At 40.6% G+C, this 25,798-nt stretch overlaps 1 protein-coding gene and 1 long non-coding RNA gene across 5 annotated transcripts in view; both read right to left on the reverse strand.

Annotated features, from left to right (window-relative positions):
• myo5aa (myosin VAa) overlaps positions 1-25,798 on the reverse strand; it is a 55,922-nt gene that overhangs the window by 21,726 nt on the left and 8,398 nt on the right. For 3 of the 4 annotated variants that reach the window (XM_030413858.1, XM_030413859.1, XM_030413856.1), the window contains exons 2-15: positions 18,101-18,211; positions 15,759-15,930; positions 15,330-15,474; positions 14,227-14,383; positions 12,058-12,201; positions 9,162-9,243; positions 7,483-7,590; positions 7,097-7,203; positions 5,824-6,089; positions 5,555-5,636; positions 5,306-5,446; positions 3,575-3,700; positions 2,693-2,776; positions 200-202 (exon numbers count right to left, since the gene is read on the reverse strand). In XM_030413858.1, the coding sequence (XP_030269718.1) occupies positions 200-202; positions 2,693-2,776; positions 3,575-3,700; positions 5,306-5,446; positions 5,555-5,636; positions 5,824-6,089; positions 7,097-7,203; positions 7,483-7,590; positions 9,162-9,243; positions 12,058-12,201; positions 14,227-14,383; positions 15,330-15,474; positions 15,759-15,930; positions 18,101-18,211 (1,728 nt within the window). The remainder of the gene's footprint in view (positions 1-199; positions 203-2,692; positions 2,777-3,574; positions 3,701-5,305; positions 5,447-5,554; positions 5,637-5,823; positions 6,090-7,096; positions 7,204-7,482; positions 7,591-9,161; positions 9,244-12,057; positions 12,202-14,226; positions 14,384-15,329; positions 15,475-15,758; positions 15,931-18,100; positions 18,212-25,798) is intronic. The other variant, XM_030413857.1, reaches the window with a different exon arrangement.
• On the reverse strand, positions 789-2,686 carry LOC115580038 (uncharacterized). The gene is made up of 2 exons (XR_003983795.1): positions 2,443-2,686; positions 789-1,818 (listed from the first exon to the last, which is right to left on the reverse strand). It is a non-coding gene; the product is annotated as an uncharacterized LOC115580038 (long non-coding RNA).

Genomic DNA, 25,798 nt, shown 5'->3' on the forward strand with positions numbered 1-25,798 from the left:
TTGTCCCTTTTTTTTCTTTATGTCAAACCTCCCAGAGTGCCTTTAGTGCTCCCCATGCAGCAAACAAAGGCACACGCACACACATCCAACTTCAATCTCTTCGGTGCTGTTAGAGTGATAATAACAGAGAGAGAGAGAAAGAGAAGGAGGACAGGGAGAGCTACAGGCGGACCAGCGTTGTAAGAACGCCTCTGTTTACCTTCTGCTGGCGGGGAAGGGTTGTCATGATGAGGACAGAACCAAACATACATGGACAACATATGGAGACACAGTGACAAAAGAAACACAATGACATCAAAAGGAAAGGTTACCCAATGTTCAAAAATTATAACTACTCCCATCACAACAATCATGTACATCTATGATTCAAACCGAAAAGGAACTGAAGATGAAGCTGAAATGGGTGGAAGACACATGATGATGATTTTTCTCTGACCGCTTCGGGATGCATTCTCACTGATTTCCAAACTTTCATGAAGTATAAAGGTTGGATGTCAGCAGTTGGAAGACGGCCACATGGTGGAATTTCAACTGTTGGTATTTTGATCACATCCCTTGGTTGCAATGCATCATGGGAAATATCAGCATCAGGCATTTCTTGAGAGCACTGTATTGATTGGATCTGCAAGCAGCCGTCGGCACAAATGTGAGACTACTGTGTCTCCCGCAGGTCCCAACACAGTTTGGATCAATGCAGGGGCTGCTGATCCATTATAATGCTGGAATATTTAATTGCACTCTTGAAAGGAAGGTCCTGTTTTATTTATACAACCCAAGTCTTCTTTTTGTAGTTTTTTTTCTGCAGTAGCTGTGAACGCAGAAAGTTTTCTGTGCAATGAAAGATTTCTAGCAACGTCTTTAGGTGTGCTCACTTTGAGTACAGATCATTTAAAGTGGATTATTGTTTGAAGTTTATGCTAAACGAAAAACCTCGTCAGCTGCCACTTCTACTGTTTTAAACAATTTAAACCACACTGTTGGCTTGTTTACAACCTGTCCAATCGTTTTACTCTGCTTTTCTTGCCCTAGTTTCACTGTAGTTTCATTCACTCCCAGTTGTTAGACAAAACTATACAAATAAGACCCAAGCTATGATAAAAGAGAAATTTCCTTTAACTTTGTGTACACCTGAAGGTTTATGAACAGCACGAGCTTGAGAAAAGTACATCCCCTCCATCCTTTAGTGTGTCAGGGTGCATGTCTGAGGACAGACCTGCCTTGGTGCTTCACAGTGAGGATATTCTACATCCTCATTTGTTGTTTTGCATGTTAATGTGTTACATGTCGATGGAATGTTGTTAGCTGCTAAAAATGTCTAAAGAAAATTTAACTTTCAGTAATTCTCTGAGCATTGAGGAAGGATTCAATATCGTGTTACTCGGACAATAAAGCAGGTGATTACCAGGTGAATAAATGAGGGTTGACTTTGTAAAAAAAAAAAAAAACAGTTAAAGAAAAAGCTTTCCTGCTTCACTGAAATTTTACAGATGTGCTCCACATGGTACCAAGCAATCTAGCACACACACACACACACACACACACACTGGCAAACACTGAATGATGGGATAATCTTGGCAGGGAAGTAAAATGAAACTTAATTAGACTAAATCTCAAGAAGAGCTCATTACCGTTTAATCCCAAATGTTTAAGTCTCACTCACTTCCATGGCAACAGTCAGACTATACATCAGTGACTCTGTGTGTGTGTGTGTGTGTGTGTGTGTGTATGTGCGTGTGTGTTTGTGTGTGTTAAGTGATTGTGTTAGAGGTTAGAGCAGACAGTATTTCAACCCTTACCTATTTCTGCTCTTGTTGAAGTCTACAAGAGAACAGTCGAAGGTCACTGTGAGCATTTGGGACAAACACACGCCATCACAGTCTAAGTGTGTGTGTGTGTGTGTGTGTGTATGTGTGTGTGTGTGTGCGTGTGTGCGTGGAGCCAAAAGAGCAGTGAGGATTTGGATGGCTAGGGAGCCTTTTGACCCAACTGGGTTTTACGCACTGATCCTCAACCAAGACTAACACACAAACACACACACGTGATGTTAATTTGTGCTGATCAGAGTAATTTAGGCTTAATAGCACGTGAGGCGTGTGTGTGTGTGTGTGAGTGTGTGTGTAGAGGGCGGTTTTCAAGTCCGATAACATTTTCTTCCCCTCAAAAAAAGTATCATTTGAAATAGTGACTCTCGAAGAAATATTAATCATCTGGAGCCTATTTAAAGTCAGCTGTGATGTCTCTGATTGACAGAACTGCTTTAAAAGATCATTTGTGTTTGTGCAGTTTTCTGCTGCATGAAGTTGTGATGCAACATCACATACATCGACTGTATATTCAAACTATTATTGCATAACACTACATCTATTAAAGCTGAGTCATTCTAAAATGTATTTGGATGATTTATGTTGTGTATAAATAAAACCTAAACCTCTGGGAACGTACACTTTCAGGATGGAGAGTTTGTCTTCATGGCTGATGTCAACAGTGTCTCCACACGGCCAGTGGAGGGCGCTGCTTCACTGAGCGCTCAGTAAACAATAGACCAGGTGCCACAGCTCTCCATGAGCTGCAGGTTTATTGGCTTTGATCTCAGTGGATGCTTCATATCACTTTGAGCTGCGCATGGATGTATTCAAACCCACTGATTGTACATACTGTAATGGAGATGTGTGCCTGTGTTTGTACTCCTCACCTTGCTGGCCTTCAGCACATTGATCTGTTCTTCATTCACTGTGTCCTTGTTCTTCGCCAGGAAGCCTTCACACTGGTACTCCACCTGCTCGACGACACAGCATAGTTTGTGTCAGAATAACTATGAAGACATTTAACTGGGGTTTTACAAGGTGATTCATTCCAGAGGAGAATTTACAGTTTAGATTTTTGTATTCCTTGTCATTATCCTTCAGGATTTAATAAATAATCAGACATATAGAATCCTGTGTGTTCGCACTGTCCAAATATTTAGGGTGAATTTATATCAAACTGAGGTTGCCAGCTTTTCAGCTTACAGCTCAACGGCAAACAATAAAGTCTTGAAGAAAGCTCCAGACTTCTGGTGCCAGTTTCTTTAAATAAATCCACATCAGTCTTTGCAGAAAAATGTGTCTGAAATGTTTCCAAGGATCCCATTTCAATATCAGCGGAGCCTCCGGGGAAAGCCTGCATTAGTCCTTGACCCGTTTATCTGTAACCTTATAGTGAGGATCTAAAAGCAGACATGAGAAATAACACTGTGTCACGCAGCACCTCATTACAGGATATGAAACCCATTACACTATAGTGCATTACACCAGCACACACACATGCTAAACTCTTCATTGCTCATCTGTTTCAAGTGTAAAAACCACAACAGTGAAAAAAAGTCAGCTGTCCTGCAGCCATCCTAAAAATACCTCACGCCAGCACTGCAGCAGCCACTGCAGCCGATCTGTCCCTAAGTGTTGTCTATTGAGCTATAGAGGCCCTTTGTAACACAAACTGCTACCTGCCACGTGGTTGGTGTTTTAGCTGAGTAAGAACAAAACATGAATGAAAAGCTTCTAATCAGTCGTGTAGCAAAGTCGGCTAAACCCACCTTGTCAGCAAAATGTTGGATGATGAAGGCGCGGTTGGACATGCGCGGCTTCTCGAAGAGGGAGCAGGTCTTCAGGTGGGTGTTGTAAAGTTTCTGAGCCCACGAATCATCTGAACCTTTAGGCATCTGACAATGAGAGATAGAACAATACCAGTGAGAAAATATATCTGCTTATAAAAACACTGAGAGACAACAAGACCAAACATTTGAAGTAGGTTAAAGGCAGATTTTTCACAAGTTTCTCTTCTTTCTTCTGGTTGCACAGTATGAGGACAATTTCTTTTTCTACTATTTCTGTACTGTGAAGTCAAACCAACTGTCTACCTATGTTTGCGTTGCCCTGCAAAAATGCTGCAATGTGGACCACCTTTAATGTCAACAGCCTGTAAAACAGCCGTGAAGGACACAGAGATAAGTGAGCTTTGTTAGTTATCTGGCTGAGCGGCGATAGTGTGTCGACCTTAACTGAAAACAGAATATCTGATATACGCTCAAAACTTTTAATTAGATACAACTGAAAAAGCTTTCTCTTTTATTATGTACGCTGCAAAGAAAAAAAGAAGAACAGAGAGACTTTTGTGTCTGTGGTCATTGTTTTGTTTCCTTCCTGCAGGTGAACTCGTATGTGAACTGTAAGTGTAGGTGTTTGGGATTCGCTGTGTCTAGTGTGTGGTGGGAGGCGCTGACAGGTCCACTGTCAAAATAAAATGTAAAGCAGAATGTGGGCACTCAACCACAGCCCACTATCCTCTGCTCAATATGCAGCACAGACTCATTCCTCCTGCTTCTTTACATTAATGAAAAAGTTGTCTTCAGTACGAGGAAATCATCCTTAGAAACTGTATATTCTCAGTCTGAAAGTCAATTCAGCCTCTTGCTAAAAGATAGATTAAAGATAAGAAGAGTTCTGATTGCGTCTGTCGCTTTGCCTTGAGATCATTACTATATTATATAACTAGGTTGAATTGTCTTTTCTTTAAGAGAGATGTTAATCTCACTGCTATTATTTCATCTATAAAATCTTTACTGGTCCAACAAAATCCGACCAATATGGAGGCGACTAAATGGCTAAAATTGAATAATTTCACATCATTGTATAAAATGTCTTTTTGTGTTTTAATTAAATAAATATGCTCACACCAGTATTTCGTATTTCATTTTGATATATTTGTTAAGCAAGTATGTGTTATTTGTAACAAGCAACATTTGAATGTATTTATGCCCATTTGATTGTCAGTTAATACATTTTCAATCGGTTAAAGTCTTGGTGCCGACTATTTTGATTCATGATTGTTCATTATATAATATTTTGCATATAATATATAAATCTATATATATATATTAATCTACCAATCTACCATTTTTGCAAAGTTTTAGGGCTTTTACACAACTGTATTTTATTTTACATTTTAATTATTGAATTTTTCTATCAAATTTAATTCCATTAGCTCAAAGCTTTTTTCTTTTTCTATTAAAACTTTCCTTTTCTTTTTTAGTTAATTTTTCCATTGGTAAGTTTTGTAATTACCCCTCAATGACCTCTCTGATATAAAAAAAGTTTGAATGAATGAATGTACGATCAGTTTTTTTTTGATCGACTGCATCAAATAAGAGGGAGCTGTGACAGAGGAGTATAATGTGCTCTCTGTATTTGTGTCTTTCAATCACGGTAACTTACCAGAGTAGCTACAATACATATAATATAAATTATGGACTAGATAAAAATGAAACCTTGCACTCCTCGTCCAGCAGGTCCAGGATGCCCATCTTGGCCTCTATGAGGTTGATGCAGGGCTGATTGTCGTAGAAGTCGATCAGAGTCCAGGGGATCTGCTCCTTCATGTACTCCTCCTGCTCCAGCTTGAACACATGCTGCACACACATGTAAGGAGGGAATTAAGCTGAATACATGACAAAATACCATTTTACATATATGTCAGAACAATGTGCAATGAATTAGGTGTAACACATGCTGCTCACCATGTTGAACTGCTGCTGGAGTTTCTCGTTAGCATAGTTGATACAGAACTGCTCAAAGCTGTTGATCTCAAACGTCTCAAACCTTCAGAGAAGGAACAGGAGAAAAGATTTTTGTTGCCTTTGTTACACATATTTCCTAAAAGTATTTCTTGTGTGTGATTTATGGGACAATCAGAGCAACTTAGACATTAAAGTGAGCACCATCAGTCGTGAACTATTAACAAATGCAGATAAATGAATGACGATTAGCTGAATTAACCAGAACACACCCGTAGATGTCGAGGACCCCGATGAAGGAGTGCTGTTTGACGTTGGTGATCAAGGCTTTGTTGACGTGCTCTACAATCCAGTTGAAGAGCTTGGCGTAGATATGTTTGGACAGGGCGTCACGGGCGTTAGTGGCCTGCAAGCGTGGCAGGGTCTTGACATACGTCTCTGTAGCCGTCTTCAGCTTCCTGTGGCACAGCCACTGAGACATGTCCTGGTAGGTCACGCCTACCAGCTCGCAAAACGCCGTCAGGTGCCGATTGTTGGGCTATAGACAAAAAGAGGAGACATTAATCAATACCAGGAGAAACCCAAAAAGATGCCAGCTATAAAATGTTGTTTCAAACAAAATTTTTTAAATAATACACCTTCTTCGCCTCACAAGATGGAGGTTGATGCAATAAGTGAACAAGTTGTCTAAATACACAGCAAAGCACTTCACTCAATATTCCTCTTGGTTCTTCTCCTGGCCGAACATAACACTCATGTTCATATTTACATCTTGATCTATTAATGTTGCAAATACTGCTGTCGGTGCACCTCTTAAAGATCCACATTGTTAGCAGTGAATAAGATAAATAGGCAAATGAATGGGAGCACTTGTTTCCGAATAACCTAATATATTAAAGGTTGTCACATTAATGCTAATAGCTATTTAAACCACAGAGAACTTGGTATCGTGTCTTTGCAGCACAAAGCTTTTGAAAAGGGTTAAAACCTCCAGCTTGTATCTAATTCAAAAGAGATATATACATCTTCTTTTATTTTTTATTCATGACCTTGAACTGTATTATTTCTGATTTTGTAACAGCGACTGTTAAGAACAAGAGCCAACAAAGAAATTGTTTTCAGAAAATCTGATTAAACCTAATTAAAAAGCATTAATTCGCTGCATCCCTAAAGCAAAGTCAGTTTACCTTAATTCTTTACTTAGGTATGATTGATGAGTGACATGTATTGACATATGCCTGTGTTATGTTCCAATTATGGGGTGATGGTGGGGGCTGGTGCTGTTTGTACGGATACACTCAGACATTTGGATTGTTGCCACTCCTCACAACAAGCATGAGTCATAATGTAGGAGGGCAACTGAACTCAAATGAAGACTAATGTTTTTTTCCTTCAAAAGATCAGCAAAACAGAAAAGAGTCCATGAATACATAACTCTAAACATGTCTAGGAAAAAAGATGAAACTCTACAAATATAAAGTTGTGAATATCATGCTATTTGTTTACACATGTCGCTCTGATAATCAGTTTAAATATTATCCTCACAGCAATGACGCTGCTGTCTGAGTCTCTGTCCTTTATCTCCACGTTGCCCAGATGAAGAATAGCAGCCAAAACCTGGAACAGTCCCATCTGATAGGACTCATTAATACCTGTGGAGGAAAAACACACAGACAGACAACTGGTTATTAGTGAGTTGTGACCCCATTTTACCACACTCATCCTTAAGCTTTATTCATATCCTTAAACTATCTCAGAATTCAAGAGGCTAGAAGAATATACCCCAAAAAGGGCTTCATCTGATTATTCAACACGTTCAGTTTAAATGGTACATCCAGCAGCAGTTTAAGACACATGAGACTGTTGGATTGCAATGTGAACATCCAGAGAGATTTGATGTTTATTTAATCGTGTGGGTGTCTGTAAGTTACCGAGCAGTGTGAAGGCATTGCGAGTGGTGCAAAGCTCCTTGGTGTCGTCCACGCCGACGATAACGGGGCTGCGGCCCTGCCTGGTGTACAAGAAGTCGTTTGCACTGCCTGAGTGGAGAAACAGAGAGGGCAGATATATTCAGAGAACATGCAGGATGTACAGTTTTACACTATGCAACTTAATTACAGAGCTACACCTTCATCATGTAGAGCTGCACTAAAATATGTAACTCATTTAAGAAAAAGATGATTGAGGAGGAGCTGTTTGTGAAAAGTAACATCACCAACAAAGGTGGGATCATTCCCAGGCAGTGCTTAAGGTACTGTTGCAAGTAACCATAGCAACATCCTGGTTTGTTATGGTAACGCTGAGCTGTCAATTAAACCAAGCAAACACACCACAGAGGCAAGAAGAAGCTCAAAGTCAGATGTCAGAGGTTTTATAAGCACTGCAAGGTTTCGCAGAAGACAGAAAAAATAACACAGCAGGTTATTTTCCTGCAGTCCGTTATGTACATGCGGGTTGAAATATTCTTTATCAGCAAATAGAGAATGAGAAATCAAATTCTGAAATCCTGACTCACTCGAAGTGATATGAATTCAGAGAACAGTGTTAGATCAACTGACTGCCATCATGATGTTGCAGATTCTCAGAAAATAAGAGAAATCAAGAGCACTTCTGTGTAAGAATGATGTTAGCTCAACTTTACCCACAATTAGCTTCTTTATACACATTTTACACTGAATTAAGGCACTGACACGACTGTGACAACCGCTCCATTTACTGCTGCCAGGAAGTCAGCAGGAGAGGAAAAGACAGCAGCTGTGTGTGTGTGTGTGCGCGCGAGTGTGTGTGTGCGTGTGTGTGTGTGTGTTTGAGAGAAAGAGAGAGAGAGAGAGAGAGAGAGAGAGAGAGAGAGAGAGAGATAGTGAGGGAGAGAGAGTGCCAACTGAGTGGCTGTAAGTGACAGTGCCAGCAGTGTGTGTGTGTGTGTGTGTGTGTGTGTGTGTGTGTGTGTGTGTGTGTGTGTGTGTGTGTCCCATGACTAGGAGGAGCAGGTGCAGGTCCACAGCAGGAGCGCTCTGTATGAGAGCCTGTTCAGCCACTGAGTCAATGAGTTTAATTCGTCTGAACTGATATAAAATCTGATATCTGGCAGCGCTCTTCAGTAATCTCAATGTACATTATTTTGTTTGGAAAAGTGAAAGTAACATTCTTTAAATACCGTTTCTATTGTGGTTCCTGCACAGGATCAGTTCCAGTGGATGTTACAGTTAAAAGTGTTTCTTATTTGGGTAAATCAATCAGGAAAACTGGCGATTAAACTTTAATTATTTTTCTATTTGGCAGAGCGGATGAGTCACTGAGATGCTAGATCTTCAGTATTTCCAGTTCTCCCGCTGTGAAGGCCACTGCAGCTCCCACAGTGCTCTCACAATGAGCTCCTCTGTGTTCACTGCTCATTTTGCTTTAGCTAATGTATTCAACGTGTGTTCGAGGTCAGCCATCTCTGCGCTGCAGCTGACCTCACCACTTTCAAAACATGAAAGTGTTGAGTTGTTCTTTCTGAGCAGATTTAAAGCTGTGGTGTTTGTGATAGATGTGGTGTCAATGTACAGTCAAAGCCAACAGTCACTCTCTGTGTGTGTGATTCCGTGTACAGGAACATGAGACTTACTCAGCTTCAGGTTCTTGAGCTCAGGTAGATGTGCCGATGCACAGAGCTGATAGAAGATGTGATAATTCCTCTCCTCGTCCGCCTGGAAGAAAACACGAGGATCACATAATGAGAGAGGGATGCTACATGTACACATGTATAGGTCAATAAAGATATTTCTCTTCTGATCAAAATTTCTTCCCCTTAAACTACATAGTGCACCTTTAATTTCTCTAAAGGAGGTTATGTTTTCACCTGTGTCCGTTTATTGGCTTGCGTGTTGGTTTGTCAACAGGATTACACAAAACCTACAGAACAGATTTCCACAAAACTTGGATGGAAAATGGTTCTCGGCCCAGAACAGACCACATTAACTTTTGGTGTGGATCCAGGAATTTCCCCTCATTTTCTTTGCATATAGGGCTTTTTTGGACACTGTCTTTAACTTTTCAGGGAATAATGCACAGATTCTAATAAGAATGTCTGCCATATTTAGTGGCAGGTATGAATGAATGGACTTTTGCGCCATGGCGGTGGTATGCGCTCTAATGAGTTCAACATAACTTAATTAAGGGAAAATCTGTCTGCATAAATGTGTAATCAGGTTCTTTACATTACACGGCTTGACAGTTTAACATCTGGATGCTCGACTGAAGCAGTTGGTGGGCCTTGAGGGCGTGTCGACAGATTCAGTCAGTCGGTCAGATGAGAGCATTACATGTTTATCGCCAACAGACACAACACATATGTGGCCCACCTGTCGTGTATTCTCATTATGAGGTACGACCTGACAGATCATAAAGTATATGGACCTAAATAATACAACTGCCAATAAACCTGTAAAAACTGCACACAGAAAGACGCTCGTCACTGAGAGACATCTGGAGCCACCGATTCAATTCCACTGCAAATACATTACTCCATGTGAAAATGGTGTCTGCAGGAGGCTTCGAAGCAGGAACAAATCTGTTACCTGTGTCCTACATTGGTGCTACTTCACACACACACACACACACACACACACACACACCTATAAATGGGTGGTGCTGGAGCCAAGCATGAGAGGAATGTGAAGAGGGAAGTGATCACGTTTTTTCCGCCGACATCCTCATTCCTCAACAGCACCTTCTAAAACAGCACCCAAGTATAAATGTGTGTGCAGAGTAAAAATACCTATATTTATCATCTTTATCTAGACGCTGCCTTACTGGCTCCACCAGTGAGCAAATACACCCGCTGAATATACAATAAAGTTACATAAGAGGACAAGTAGGTTAACCTCATCTAGGTAGAACAAAGCATGCAAACCAAAAACATGTGCACTGATTTGGTATCTCTGAGACTGTGGGCGCTGTATTAAGAGAGAAAAGGACAAGACAGATAAGGTAAGGGTCATTACTTCGGGAAGTTCTTTGATAAGAAAAAGAGGAGGAAGAGGAAAGGAGTGCCAGGTGGTAACCCAGTGTGACAGATTGTTTGGGGTTTACTTTGTTTCCTCCTCCTTGTCTTTTGTTATTGCTACATATACAACACATTCTTCTGCTCTAAAGGACACCCGAGCCACACTGATGGTTAGTGTGAGATCAGTGTTTTTTATGACTGCTACTGAACAAACTGCTTGTGTGTGTGTGTGTGTGTGTGTGTGTGTGTGTGTGTGTGTGTGTGTGTGTGTGTGTGTGTGTGTGTGTGTGTGTGTGTGTGTGTGACTGCACTTCTTTGTACTGGTGAGGAGACCAAACATGTGAGGAGCAATGACACATTTAAAACGTTACAGCAAATAGAAGTTTTGAGCAGGGGAAACAGTTTTGTTGAAAAACAACAACTCTTCACTACTCAGTTGAAATCAACAATGCCTTTTGGGTGGGAAGAGTTAAGGTCTTCAATAATCTACATTTTTAGAAATAATTTCCATTTTTTTTTGCTCTTGTATGATGGTCATAGTAGAGACAGAGACAATTTCTATAGGTATGCATCTCAACTATTGGGCTATCCTAAGCCTCCTACAAATAGTGACATGACTGAAGTCAGACATTCAGTGAGACATCTCACTCATATTAATCAGAGAACTGTCACTACACAAGTTTCTTCTCTGCATCTCATCTGCCTGTTCAACAGCCAAGTTAGATACGTGACAATATGACAAATTACAAGGAACACTATTTGTAAATGCAATCATGTGTGCAGCAACACTAGCATTTTGGTAAACCAATGTGACGGTAGCTGTGTGTTTAGCTACATGAGTTGTGTCATTTATCATTATAAATTAGTGAGACAGTATGTGCATAACACAAATGTAATTCTAGCGTAACTTCAATGTAGTTTTATTGTCTTCTTTAAAAGGCTGTTATCTGTTTCCAGATAAACATCTTTGATGAACTAAAAAATGTACTGTCTCAGCTCTTCTGACTCCTGCCAACAATCCCCTGTATGTGCTGCATTATGGCTGTAGTACATGATGTATAAATACATTAGTGCTGACTCATCCAGCAAAAACACCTCCAAAGTCAAGGAATGTCAAGGAATAACAAATCACGGTCGATCTTTAACAAATTAAATCCTCTTTTGCCTGTAAGGTCAGCGTTAGAACTGTGTGAATTCATGTAGAACAAGTTCAGGACCAAGGACACCTCAGCAGGAGTGAAATATGATATCAGGAACCAGGTAATATGACTGAAGGACACGACAAGGCCAGTGTGACTTAAGCTGTGCTTTCAGAAGACTCCACAAAAGTGGTAACTGCATCATTAAGAGCCTAATGTGCTGCATGTCAAGTCTATTCAAGAGTCCAGTTCAGAATAAAATGGTCATGATGAGTAATGGAGTGAGTGCAAGTCAATGAAATATGAGTAAGTAAGTAAGTACAACAAAACACCTTGTGTGTGTTCATTCAAACTTAAATGTGCATTTGTGCGCTCACCTGAAACACCACTCGTGATTTCTCCAGCAGATATGTTCTCATGTTGGCGCCGATGATTCGGTAGCGGTTGTCGAAGCCGATCTCGATGTACTTCCCGAAGCGACTGCTGTTGTCATTTCTGGTGGTCTTTGCATTTCCAATGGCCTGGGTGATGGAAAAAAGACAAAATGCAGAGAGATGCAAAATATTGTTGAGAGAGTAGTTACATTTACATAGAGCAGATGGTGCAGCAGCACATTTTAATTTAAATGCTATTTGGCTTCAAATCGACTGAGCACACATGGTAGTTCCAGTTATTGCAGGATAACACAACAGCAGAATGAAAGGGAGTCTTTACTGTGGTTATTGTTTCTATGGTGAGGGAGAAAGTACAAGTATCTATCATCACAGAGAAAATGTGCTTTGGCTCTTGAGCATGTTGGAAAACACACTTATTTGCTTTCTTGCCTGATACCACGGTCATGCCTGTGCAGTGAATATGATGCCAACGTCAGCACCTGGTTAGCTTAGCTGACCACAAAGTCAGGCTGCGAGGGAACAGTTAACCTGGATCGCTCCAAAGGTAACAACATCTATTTAACAACTATTCATTGGCCAGAAAGAATAAATAAAATCCTGAAGTCTTGTTGCCAGGAATTCACTGTTCCCACCCAAAAGATAGTCCGTCACATGAAACTGCAGTGAGTCGTTATTGCATTCAGTTTTTGTACGGCGGATTAAACAAACGAGATACAAGATGCTAATTAGTGAGCATTAAACGCATTAGTTAGAAGACTTTGTTAGCTTTGGACAGAGACAAAGCCCTCTCCCTCTGTTACTATTTCTATGCTAAGCTAAGCTAATTGGTTACTGGTGTTAGCCTCATAAATATTAAACTGCCATGAGTACTACGCACCAGAGCCTCTTCTACTCTACACACACCTAACAAATCATTAGCATGTTTTAATGAACTGTTCCTCCACAGGAACGTTGTTGGATACGCTGATTGACTTTTCCTGCTGAGCTACTGTAAATCTAAATCTGCAGTCAGCAGCCTCAGTTCAATATAAATGATTAATCAATGACCGTACGAGGAATTGTCAGTAGACGGGTGGGGCCACACACACACACACACACACACACACACATACACACACACACACAACACACACACACACACACACACACATACACACATACACACACAAGCAGCTGGCTTGAGTAGAGTTAAATGTGAGCACGGAGGGTTCTTGCTGAGTTAAGGCCAAACACACAGTCTTTCACCGCAGACAAGGAGCCTTTCAGCAGAACAGGTATTCCAATCTCTGCCTGCATCAGCCAAACACATATAAACACCATGCACAAACACTCGGCTGCTCTCACACACGCAGGTTTTGTAATATCGAACAGGCTGATGCAACCGTCTGCTCTGCGCCGAGGCTTAGGGGCTGAAGTGACATCACTGCGACGAAAGAAAGCTCTCTATTCATTCAGCCAGTCTGTCTCTGATTGGCTTGAGGTGAAAGTGGTGGCTGGGAGAGTGATGCTAATAGAGCAGAGACAGGGTGGGGGATAGCAGGAGGTGGAGGACGGGTAGGGGAGGCGGGGGTAGTGGCATATGGGCACAGGAGAGCTCTCCAACTCCTCCTGTTCTTATGACTCTACAGGATGAAATACAAAAACACACACACAGTTAAGGAGGAGAGCTGTGTTATCACAGCAGAGAGCAGCTCGAGGGCCAGAAAGACAGAGCGTGGCGGAGAAAATGAAGGGGGTGCAGTAAGTAAATGCCAGTGGAGAAGCGAGCGAGACAAGAGGAGAGGAGAAGGACAAACAGCATGACATTCAGCCTGTGTCTTTTACAAATCAACTAAGTGAATATATAGTGGTGTAATTAGGCCAAAGAAACAAGGGTCTATTCACAAACTGCCAGGAAAAATGACGCAAGACTTGCACTTAGAAGAAACATTCACAGCTATGGAACACAGCTTCATTACACGAGACGCATTAAATGATTTCACAAATTCAGTGGCAAAAATCTGTAAATCTAGACTGATTCTGCATCTACTGAGTAGAATTATAAATAAATGCTCACAAAAAGCTTTCAGAAGGTTGATTAATTGATATTTTAAGATATGACATTGGAGTATCAGCAGGAAACAGATAAAACTGACAGCCTCCATTCCTCACCTCCATGATGGGGTTGGAAGCCAAGACTTTCTCCTCCACGTTGGCCTCACTGGCAGAGCCGCTGACCGTAGCAAAGTATCTCATGGCGTATTTGGCTGATACCGTCTTTCCTGCTCCGGACTCCCCGCTCACAATGATCGACTGGTTCCTCTCATCCCTGACAAATTGAACCAAAACAAAAAAAATATAAGGATATGCATTTATTACTTGAGTGTACTTATAACGCCCAATTATGACCAGTCGAGTCAAGGGGAGCTCAATATTGGCTCTGACTGGCAATAGGACAATCCTTTAAATGACACAAACAACACCAGGGTTATAACATATAAAGTGTGAGACGCTTTCATCAACGGCCATTTTTGAATGCTTGCAGGCCGAGCAGGTGTTAACACACCATATAAGCCCCTGTGTAGCTTTACATGCTTTAATATCCAGCAGGCAATCCTCTCCTTATCCCAAGAAGGGAGATACATTCCTGAGGCAACAATGCCTCCTCCTACTGTGCCCTCCTCTTTAGTAACAAGTCCCAGATGCTGGTAGGAAAGTTGGCTCTGTTGAGATAATTTCTCTGTTTGCAAATGGCATTTTTCCACCTATGGCTCCAAATTCATCGTGAGCCTGTTGAGCTCTTCTTTGATTAGTTTCTTATACAGTTTTTGGGAGTTTTTCCTTGAGTCAGCAACGATTGCTTTTCTTGGATTTTCTGGTCTTTTTCTTTTTCCTGCCAAGTACGATTCAATATAGATTATAAATATGACCTGCTGTGCAGCCCTACACTGCCTGCAAGGCTCTCCCATGTTGAGTGGTGCCAGTGAATGTTGGCTGCCCTGTGTGAGAGAAGGAGGGACAGCTGATTAAACCTGTGTATATGTGCTTGTTTACTGCCCTTCCCTGAGGGGGGCCGCAGAGATCTTCTGGTTTGATCCTGCAGAGAAAAGCAGCATGTGTGTTTGATTAAAAGAGCAAGAAGTGGAGGGAGAGAGAGAGACCACCACAAGCCTATTTCTGGCTCAGCTTTGACCTACAAACCCCAGAGAGAGGGAGGGCTGAGCAACAAGGAGACTAGAACCAAGGCTACTCAGGTAACGCATGCACATACGAACCTGGCCATCTGTTTGTAAGCCTCCTCTGCCACAGCGAAGATATGTGGGTCCATGTCGCCCATGTTCTGACCGCTGTAGGCATTGATGATGTCTGAGCCGTAGATTGGCAGCGTCTCGTACGGGTTGATGGCCACCAGAACGATTCCTAAAGAACAAAACACAGAGGCAAAATATGAGATCACAGGCAGCATTTAACAGGTAACAAATGAAGAGGCTTCGTTCTTCTTCTCAGAGGGGAGGAATATTGTTTATAATGGATATGTATTGTTCATTATTTCTTGTTGTTTATAAAAAAAAGAGCAGTGCAAGTCGAGGGGGGAAGCAAACCTTGATGCCAGTGGATGCTTCTTCAGTTAGAAAGTAGGATTTCAAACCAAAGCACTGCAACTTACAGTCGATTTTTAATTAGATGGTTAAAGTTCGACCTACCGCAGTAAGTGTAGATGAGCTTGGAGTCAACGAAGCGGACTTTGAGGTTGTGCAGCACGGCCGGCTCGTGGAGGTAGCTGAGCGCTGTGAGGTCATTCTCACCCACCAAGATGTCGGGATTTCGCAGGTAAGGCAGGTTCTTTGTCTTGGGGTCAAGCGTGTGCTCAATGCTCTGGAGGTGAGACAGGAGAGTTAGAACAGAGACAAACAACACTTGTGAAGTGTAATATTCAAACAAAATGTGTTGGATCAGTGCAAATCTGACTGCGACATGTGTCAAGATTCTAATACTTTGAGATTTGTTTCTCCCAAAGATCATTTATTAAAATTTAAGAACTCATCATCGTCCAAACATACAGGGAGCAAGAAAACTCTCACTGAATAATTCACAAGATAAACTACAAGTGAGCACTAGGAGGGACACAATTTAGTTTTGGAGATTATTTAGTGAAGGTGTTATTAATAACCAACTTAGTATTCCTTATATTTCAATAACCATTGATATCAGATATGCACTAAACTTTGCTAAAACAGAACCAAGGTGAACATTTTATGTTTGAAACAAGCGACAGGGGGTGTAGCCTGTTCGCTGATGATCTTCATTTGTAAAAACTGAAAAAATCTGATGTTTTTGATTTGCATCACTTCCATTTAAGAAGCGATGCAAGAACTGAAATTAAAACATGGTTGAGGTGTCCTGATTCATGATTTTTACCATCACTACCAACCACTAAGATGCAAGTACTTTTTGTGCCTATGGTAAAAATTCAGGTAAAATGTTTTGAATTTCTCCTCAGCCATCCTTTCTATGCCAGCAGACCGTGTTTATACTCACCAAATGATGAGACAGAAACATTCCCTTTTTACTGCCAAAGGACAGAAGTGAAAAAAAGTTTCCCCCCCAAACAATAAAGTCCTCTGGTAAAATCCACTGAGACATTTCTTCCTGATGCGCGTCTATAAGATCCTTCACATGTTTAGAAGGTCCGGCTGTCTGAGGCTGACTGACAGTTGTGAACCCATCGTTTATAGAACCAATAGCAGATGTCCCTTTCCCACTGAAAGTATTTATACTGTATTTTATGTTCTCAGATATGTCATGAGACAGATTACTGATTTGCAATGGCTGTGGAGCAAAACCAGCATCCACTTAAATCTGTATTGTTTTGTACTAATCTTGTTTTCAGTTTTGTGTGGAGACTTCCGCTTGTCTGCTTCATGCACATTTTTATTCGCACATTTTCGCAATTTTTTATATCCTTACTGAAGGGATCTCTTTGTCTTTCTGAGACTTGTTTGATTAGTATGTTTAATTCTGTTACCCGGAAGTTTGTTAGCAAACAACAGCATGAATGAAACAGATAATCAGATTGCTTGACTAATTTATCAAGTGTGTTGTTTTGATATTCTTCAACAGATATGTAGTCTTAATAGAGCAGAGAGCACTGACAGAGAGAATCACTCCATCGAAATATTGAGGATTATATTCTGCACACAGATCTGGAAGAGTAGCAAACCCCACAATGATAGACAGGGTGCAGTATTTTCACAGAATACAGTGCATAAATACCTTATTATACAATGTAAGGACATGGATTTGTTGGGTTTTAGGGTGATTTCTTCCTGTCATCTTTGAGAGCTTGACAGATGTTAAAAAACATTGCTCTAGTGGGCCTGTAAAAGCCCACTGAGACATGGTATGTGATATTAAGCTGTTCAAATAACCTTGACTACTTAAAAAAGTGCTCGACCTCCAACTAGCCTGGACTGACACCAGAAATCTGCCAATTTTTCCAACTTTCCAAGCAAATTAATTGAGGATTGTTTTTAAAAACTGCAGCAGAACCCTAACACTAACCCCAAAGCAATTCTTAATCCACATTAACACTGTTTTAGATAATGACAGAATTTGAATATTTTGGGTGAACCTTTTCTTTAAACCACCTGAACCAGGAGCATACAGTAACCATCTTGATGGTGCCGGCTACATTTACATATGATTACATAAATAATAAATCACTGGGAACAATATGGCAAATAGTTTTGCCCGCAGCATGTATTCATTAACCGGAATGCTTGTTGTTGCTTTGAGCTTGTGGCTGTTTGGATTCTAGGCTGAGGGATTCAATTTAATTCTATACATTCAAAATGCTCCTAGGGGCATATTTGCAAGCTGGTCTCGTTTGTGGGGAGTGTTAATGGTAAAACCAGTAACTGCTAATGAGACCCAGCACTCTGGAGTGTCTTTGAGGCACAGAGGGAAACAAACAGAGCTGAGATGAGACAAAGCATGTTAGCGGTGCTGGGCCTCCTCCCAACACTCCTCTTCTATCCATCCTCACCTTTCCATCCTCCAGCATGAGCTGCAAGGAGGCGTCGCCATTTTTGTAGTCCTTGGTGAGCTCAGCAGACTTCCACACTTCCTCTGCATCGGGGATCCACACCCGAGCACACTGAGAGAGAGGGAAACAAAAGAAAATGAATAAAATTAGATTAATACTTGTTACTGCACAACAGAAATACAAATTATACAAAGAGCCACGGCTGGAATTCACATTACCACCAGAAACCTATATCTTTTTAAAGACTTCTGTATTTAAACTGACAGCAGTTTGTCAATATAAAAAAACAAACAAATATAATCTTTCAAAATTAGATAATTTCTTACTACTCTAATGTGGTAAACACCCATGTCATCCTGTTTTTCAATCAGGCCCTGCTGTAATCACGATTTTTTGTTTGATGATACATTGTCCCAGAATAATTGCAGTAAATTATATCAGAGTAATTTTAAGATAATTTTATGTAACTGAAATAGTGTTGATATAACAGCATAATAATGCCAGTACATGCTTTCAAAAACGGTCATGCACCGAAAAATCTGTCAAGTGCAACGAACCATTCTCATTGGTCGCACTGGTGCATGTGTACGGAAGAGGATTAGGGCCACACATGAATTTTTTTTGTAGTTCTGACTTTAAAGTCAGAATTCTGAGATTAAAGTCAGAATTCTGAGAAAAAAGTCAGAATTCTGAGATTAAAGTCAGAATTCTGACTTTTTTCTCAGAATTCTGAGATTAAAGTCAGAATTCTGAGATTAAAGTCAGAATTCTGAGAAAAAAGTCAGAATTCTGAGATTAAAGTCAGAATTCTGAGAAAAAAGTCAGAATTCTGAGAAAAAAGTCAGAATTCTGAGATTAAAGTCAGAATTCTGACTTTTTTCTCAGAATTCTGAGATTAAAGTCAGAATTCTGACTTTTTTCTCAGAATTCTGAGAATAAAGTCAGAAGTCTGCACATGTAAATTTTTTTTGAGTTCTGACTTTAATCTCAGAATTCTGAGAAAAAAGTCAGAATTCTGACTTTAATCTCAGAATTCTGACTTTAATCTCAGAATTCTGAGAAAAAAGTCAGAATTCTGACTTTAATCTCAGAATTCTGAGAAAAAAGTCAGAATTCTGAGAAAAAAGTCAGAATTCTGAGATTAAAGTCAGAATTCTGAGAAAAAAGTCAGAATTCTGACTTTAATCTCAGAATTCTGAGAAAAAAGTCAGAATTCTGACTTTAATCTCAGAATTCTGACTTTTTTCTCAGAATTCTGACTTTAATCTCAGAATTCTGACTTTTTTCTCAGAATTCTGACTTTTTTCTCAGAATTCTGACTTTAAAGTCAGAACTAAAAAAAAAATTCACATGTGGCCCTAATCCTCTTCCGTACATGTGATATTCAGCAGGTCACGTAAAAAAAAAAGTGAAAATATTTTTTATTATAAAACAAAAAACACAGCAAAATCTACTAATACTTCCACAACTACTACTTATATGATTAGTATAAAATGCAGAGAGACCGCCCTAGTGAAAAGTTATTCTGGCATCATAAAACGTTTGTGATGTTCTTATGTAAACAAACATGCATGTAAACACAAGAGGCAAAACAGAGGTCAGCAGATACAATTAATATCAGTCACATCCATCCACAAGTTGAGTTATGCATGTTAAGTCAATGATGTTATTATCAAATTATTATCATCTGGAGATACTACTTATCTGACCGAACTTTGCTGTACAAAAGTTTAACTCAAACCCTTTGATAAGAGGGATGAAAGACAGTTTTAATCTTTTCTGCTTATAATTAAAACTGGATGACTTCAGAGGAAACACTGGGCTCTTATGTTTATACAGTCATGAGCAAATGGTTCGTAACAGTCTCCAAATGTTGTGGGAACAGACTGTCAGACTAATAGAAGATGATAACGACTGAAGAAATCTATTGTGGTCAAACAACTCATTTTAACAAACACTAATGCACGCACGCGCACGCACACACACACACACACACACACACACACACACACACAGTTCACCATAAAACTGTTTCTTACAAACTTGTGACTGGAGGCAATCAGCTGATCACAGACATGTGGGTAAAACAGTGATGAACACTGGCAGTCACATGGCTGAGGAATCCAGCTCACAAACGTAGACGCATGAACACACACACACACACACACACACACACACACACACACACACACACACACACACACACACACACACACACACACACACACACACAGAAAATCGTACTTCTAACGGTTTGCCGGAAACAGGGCAGTGAACTAAGGACTGAGAGAACCAAACCGTAGACTTAAAAACGTAGGCAGAAGAGGTGCTACGGTGTGTTAATATGTGAGTGTGGCCTGCTGGAGTACAGACATCAGTCAGTGGTCAAACAACACTGAAGTTGTTTTTCTGACAGTGCGTTTGGGATTACGTAATCATTAGGGGTTTACGTGGTTCAGCAGTCTTATCCACGTCATTTGACTCTTACATGTGTGTTTGTGCTGGATTCAACACCTCAGTGGTGTAAGTGTGGAAATACAGAAAAAGGATTAAACTCCTCATCTTTTTGCCTTTGTTAAAGATTAATCCAGGACACATGAGGACTAAAAGCAAGCCCACATTCACACAATCCCAACACCAATGAGGATTTTTACTCTGCTGAGAATACAACTGAAATGATTATTCAATTAGTTATCAAAATCTCTAATTCCATCTTCTTGTTGTGGACAAAACAAGATGTCTGAGTACGTCATCTTAGGCTTTGGAGAAACACTGATCAACATTTTTAACCATGATCTGATATTTTATAGACATAATTGAGAAAATAATCTACAGATTAATCAACAATGATCAATAGTCGACGCCCTGGCTGATATTCATCTTAATGATACTTTCTGGATGACGACATTGGCCGCTGAAGCACATGACAATGAGCGCTGAGAATCTTACTGACAGAGGGTTTCACGGCTACTTTTGGCTTCGTCACATAAACTGCTGAGAACGATTTCACAGAGTCGAGGGAGAAAGACCTCATTGTAGAAGGACGCAGTGGGAGAGAAACTGGTTAATTCGGTCAGCTGCGTCACCACCGATCATCTGAATCATGACATCATGGTCACACACATCCTCGCCCTGCCTCTCTCCGACTCTTCGTCTCTCGCTCGTTATGTTAAGAAGAAGAAATCAAAGAGAGAGTGTTTAGTCCTTTTGATTAGACCAACTACTTCAAACTGAGCACCATCAACAACATACATCAGATCTATTTTTCTTCTGTTAATACAGATCCTGGATGTGCTTCACACTCCTCTCCACCAAGCCTCCAGGTTGTCCCAGTTTGTTTCTCTCCACTTTGTCTTATTCTCCTCTCTCTCCAGTCCTGAAGGAGCACCAAACAGCATGATCAGTGTGGTTAGAAAGTCTGCCGTGTGGTTCAGGTTTGCCACTGAGTGACAGTTACAAAAGAAGTGAGGCAAACGGTGAAAGTCAGAGGACAAAGTTAACGGTAACACCACAGCCATAAAAGAAAAATGTAACTATATGATGGGAACTATACAGGCGTGTAGTAAATGGTAATTGACGGTGTGCAAAGAGTTAGACTGAGCAACACTGGATTTATGTGGCCGAAACGGTTTCTGACATTGTAAAGTTAATCAATTCTAATAAATCTAATCTCATAACATAAATAAAAGTCCTTTAAAGTTGGCTATTCAAAGAATTGTGACCAGCATACAGTTTGCACGGACATCTCATGAAACACTTTGAAGGACAGAAATAGTAGAATTGTAAGTCGTCAATGTTTCTAAATTACCTTAAACATAATTTGGCATTTCTGTACTGCAATTCTTTGTCAATTATCAGCTGGCACTTACGCTGATGTAAATGTGTCTGTGATAAGCAAATACCAGCTGATACATTGGTCGCTAATGGCCAATTTATCTGTCTGGCTCTACTGTGTACAAGTGGTTTTCAGGAAGCGAGATAATGAGAGGCGTGTTGCTCCTGAGCTATATGTGTGAGGTCGAAGAGAGGAATAAGAAACGCATAATGTGAGATATACAGAGTGTGTCTATCTGTGTGTACAGCAGCTGAAAGGGGGGAGACCTGCACAACACATCATGCACCCTCACATCTGTCTGACACTCACAACTAAAACATCTGTGGTCAAACTGCCAAGTCTGACTGTCAATCAGAGATGCCTTTTTGTACAAATTACGACAGATTAGGTGAATTTAACAACTTAATAAACATTTTAAATTCAAGACAACTTCTGTGCAATAAACTGTGTCAGTAATGCAACTGTCTCAGTAACAATGACATATTATTGGCACAATCAGCCCACTGAGTAGTTTACACACAATGTTTGGAAATGTTGTCGGAACAACACCTGCCTGCCGAAGCTGACAGATTTATCAGAGCTGCTGCCGCATTCGGCTGCAAGGAGTCAATTATAGTTGTTATGTCCATAAAAGCAAATGAATGCATCAAAATATCACCCAACGCCTGTCTTTGTTTTCTTGAAACCAAGAAGGAAAGTTTCAGGCAAAATTAAATAATTGCAAATTAACAACTTGCACATTTTCATCCAAATCAAGAAACCCATTTTGTTGCAGATGGATCACGCCTGGATGGAACGCCTGCAGTGTAGCCAAATACTGTTGAAATCAGCAGATCTTTATTTGAAATTGTAGCAGAGTTCTACAGATTTCTAAAGATATGAAATATGTCAGGCTAAACTTAAGGAATATTAGAAAAAGGAGCCACAACACATCAGACAGAATCATGCATCCATGAGGCCGTGGAGTCTTGAATATTTGACTCAGTGAGAAACCCAGACAGCTTCAATCACGAGCTGGAACAAGCTGATAAGTAATATAAGTGTTACTGTCGTTTGGGGAAAAAAAATATTGAACAGGCTTAAAGCTTGAGGGCAAACAAAATGGAATAAATTTTTCTAAAGGGGGGGGGGGGGCGGCGACACATTTGCAATTACAGGCAAACAGCTTTGCCTCTCTTTTATCCTACTTCCAATTCCACCATTTCCTCAGTCATTTCACCTTTTTGGTCCCCACAGGAGACCGTCCCATCGGCCAGCCTCCTAGCAACCGAGAGGAGAGAGAGAGAGAGAGGAGAGAGAGGAGAGAGAGGGAGAGGAGGAGGAGGAGGACGACAGAGGCTAAAAATAGCACCAGCGAGTTTTGAGCAGCATCACACCTCACAGAGGCATCACTGCGCTACTGAGCACACTTCCTGATCCTCATAATCATCACACACACGCACACACACACACACAGACACATCTGTTAAGCACGTCAGTTGGTGTCAAGCATGATTATCCTGAACTGGTTAACACTGAATATGCTGCCTGTCTGCATGTTTTCTTTTCTTTTCTTTCTCTTTACTCCTGGACCAAAACAGAGACACATACAAAAGTGTGTGTGTGTGCGTGCATGCGTGCGTCTACCTGAGTATGGGGTGAACAGACAGACAGACAGACAAACAGCAATAAAAGATGGCTGCAGGGGCTATGAATCATATTTATAGACCAACAAATTCCCCTAGGTTCAGAAAACAGAGGTGAGGTGAAGGATAAGAGCCACCCAGACAGACAGACAGACAGACGGACATTTACATGCTTCAAGGACATAATCCTCCACAATGAAACACAAGCTGGGGCGTCTGAAAGCTGGGGAGAAAAATGTGATGAGTCTGAGTGCAGCCTCTCTGTCTGCCTCACAGAGCGATGGATGGATGGAGGGATGGAGGGATGGATGGATGGTGGTCAGCCTGCTGTGTTATGGGCGGCAGAGGAAGAGAAGACGAGTGACGGAAAGGAAGCAAAGACGTCAGAGCATCTCTGACATCAGAAATCACATGACTAAAGTCTGTCTGCATTGGGCTCGCTCCACATACGCTGCATGCTGAGTGAGAGACTGCATTGTGTTTGCAGGTCTGTGTTTATCTCTTGCTCTCTATGTGATAAATGTGCAAAATGCATGAAGTGTCCAGAAAGATAAACATAGCAATAAATCTAAAAATCTAGATAGTACGAGTGGTTATGGTCAATATTATTTTTATATTATTATAGACAGAATGACAACATGGAGAGCAGGCACATGAACAATGCAACACCTTCTTCTACCCGCATCTGAATCCAGTCTGCAGGAGATCATTTCAAATGAATGGTGACATTCTCAATGTATTCAGCGTGATCTCGCCCTGAGCACATGTTTAATTGCTTTTCCTTTACTCCAGGAAAAGGCAGTGGAGAACCAGTCAAGTGACTTCTGATTTGGTTATTACAGTAGATTAAAGGGCAATTGCAGCAATTAAGTACTAGATTTGAATATGGTTGAGGGATTCGCATGAGACACATTACAAAAAGATGGAAACGGCTGTGGCCAAGACAACCTTGACTTTTACACATTTGTTTGGGGCAAGCTCCAAAAATGCTGGTTCCTACATTTCCCATAATGCTGCACTGTCCATAATCCTAGTGTGCAAAATGCAGCATTACAAAGTGATGCATTCAAATACTTCGACAAAAAAAGAAAATCCCTGATGCATTCAAACTGTTTCTGTTTCTCTCCTACTTCTTTAACGGTCAGAAAAGCTCCAAGCAACACAACTTTATTATTAGACCGACGTGTTTCAACTTGTTGCCTTCATCAGGGTCATCACAATAAAAAGGTGCTGGTATTTTTCGGTTAAATTCGCTGTCTGATCGTTAGCAACCAAAAATCTGCACAGCTGTCAAAACCCTTGGTTTCTGTTTCACTTTAATGTACCTCAAATAATACAACCTTTTTAAGTGAATTGCCAAAAAAAAAAAATATAAATGCACCCCTGTGCCGACTCAATGTTGTTTCGTAAACAAGCATAAAAGATTATTAAAGAGCTGTGATGTGGATTTTTAACTGCCATTCCTGTTATTATAAGCCTGCAGAGTTACAGATTATGCATCGTAGAATATGTTATTCAGTGTCAGTGGAGTCAATACATTTAAGGGCAGATGCCCATCCACTGGAGAATATAAGTGTGCAATGAAAAGGGGTTTTCATTTCTGCTAACTCAAAAGCACTCTCTCTCTCACTTTTCTAAGTAGGCAATGCTGTAACTTAAGTTCTACAAAGTTACTTTCAAAATAAAGCTGGTATCAGGGTGTTTGTAATAAATCTGTAGTGTCCTTACCCAAGCTGAGATTAGCCTTATGATGTCACAGTTGTGTGTTCAGGTTTGTTTTTCTCCAGCTTGATGAAGCAGAGGGCTTTTTACAATACATTCATAGCAAACTGATAGTGTTTAAATGATGCAGTGCCCTTTAATTGTAAGCAGATAATCGGGCTGAACCTTTGTGATTAAAGATCCGATTTGTAAGCAAATTGATTGCTGAGTCTCATTCCCAACTCCTTTACACACCACACCGGATAGCAGCACATTGACATGTTTTTAATGACTCAATTTCTTTTATATCCAATAATGAAGTAGTTCACACTTTCCCTCACAGTGGCTGCCTGTCAGCAGGTTAGTTCACAGCAGGGAGAGGCTGCTCCTGAAGGTACAAGACTGGGCTGAAGCTAATCCTGGTTTAACTGAGACAAAGGATCAGGACCTGATTAAGCTAACTGAGGGTTTAACACCGGCTAATCTCATTGCAGTCAACTACACCGAGATTTCATTACATTCGCATATAGCTACAAC

Source organism: Sparus aurata, chromosome 4 (genome assembly GCF_900880675.1).
Source record: "Sparus aurata chromosome 4, fSpaAur1.1, whole genome shotgun sequence".
NCBI lineage: Eukaryota > Metazoa > Chordata > Actinopteri > Spariformes > Sparidae > Sparus > Sparus aurata.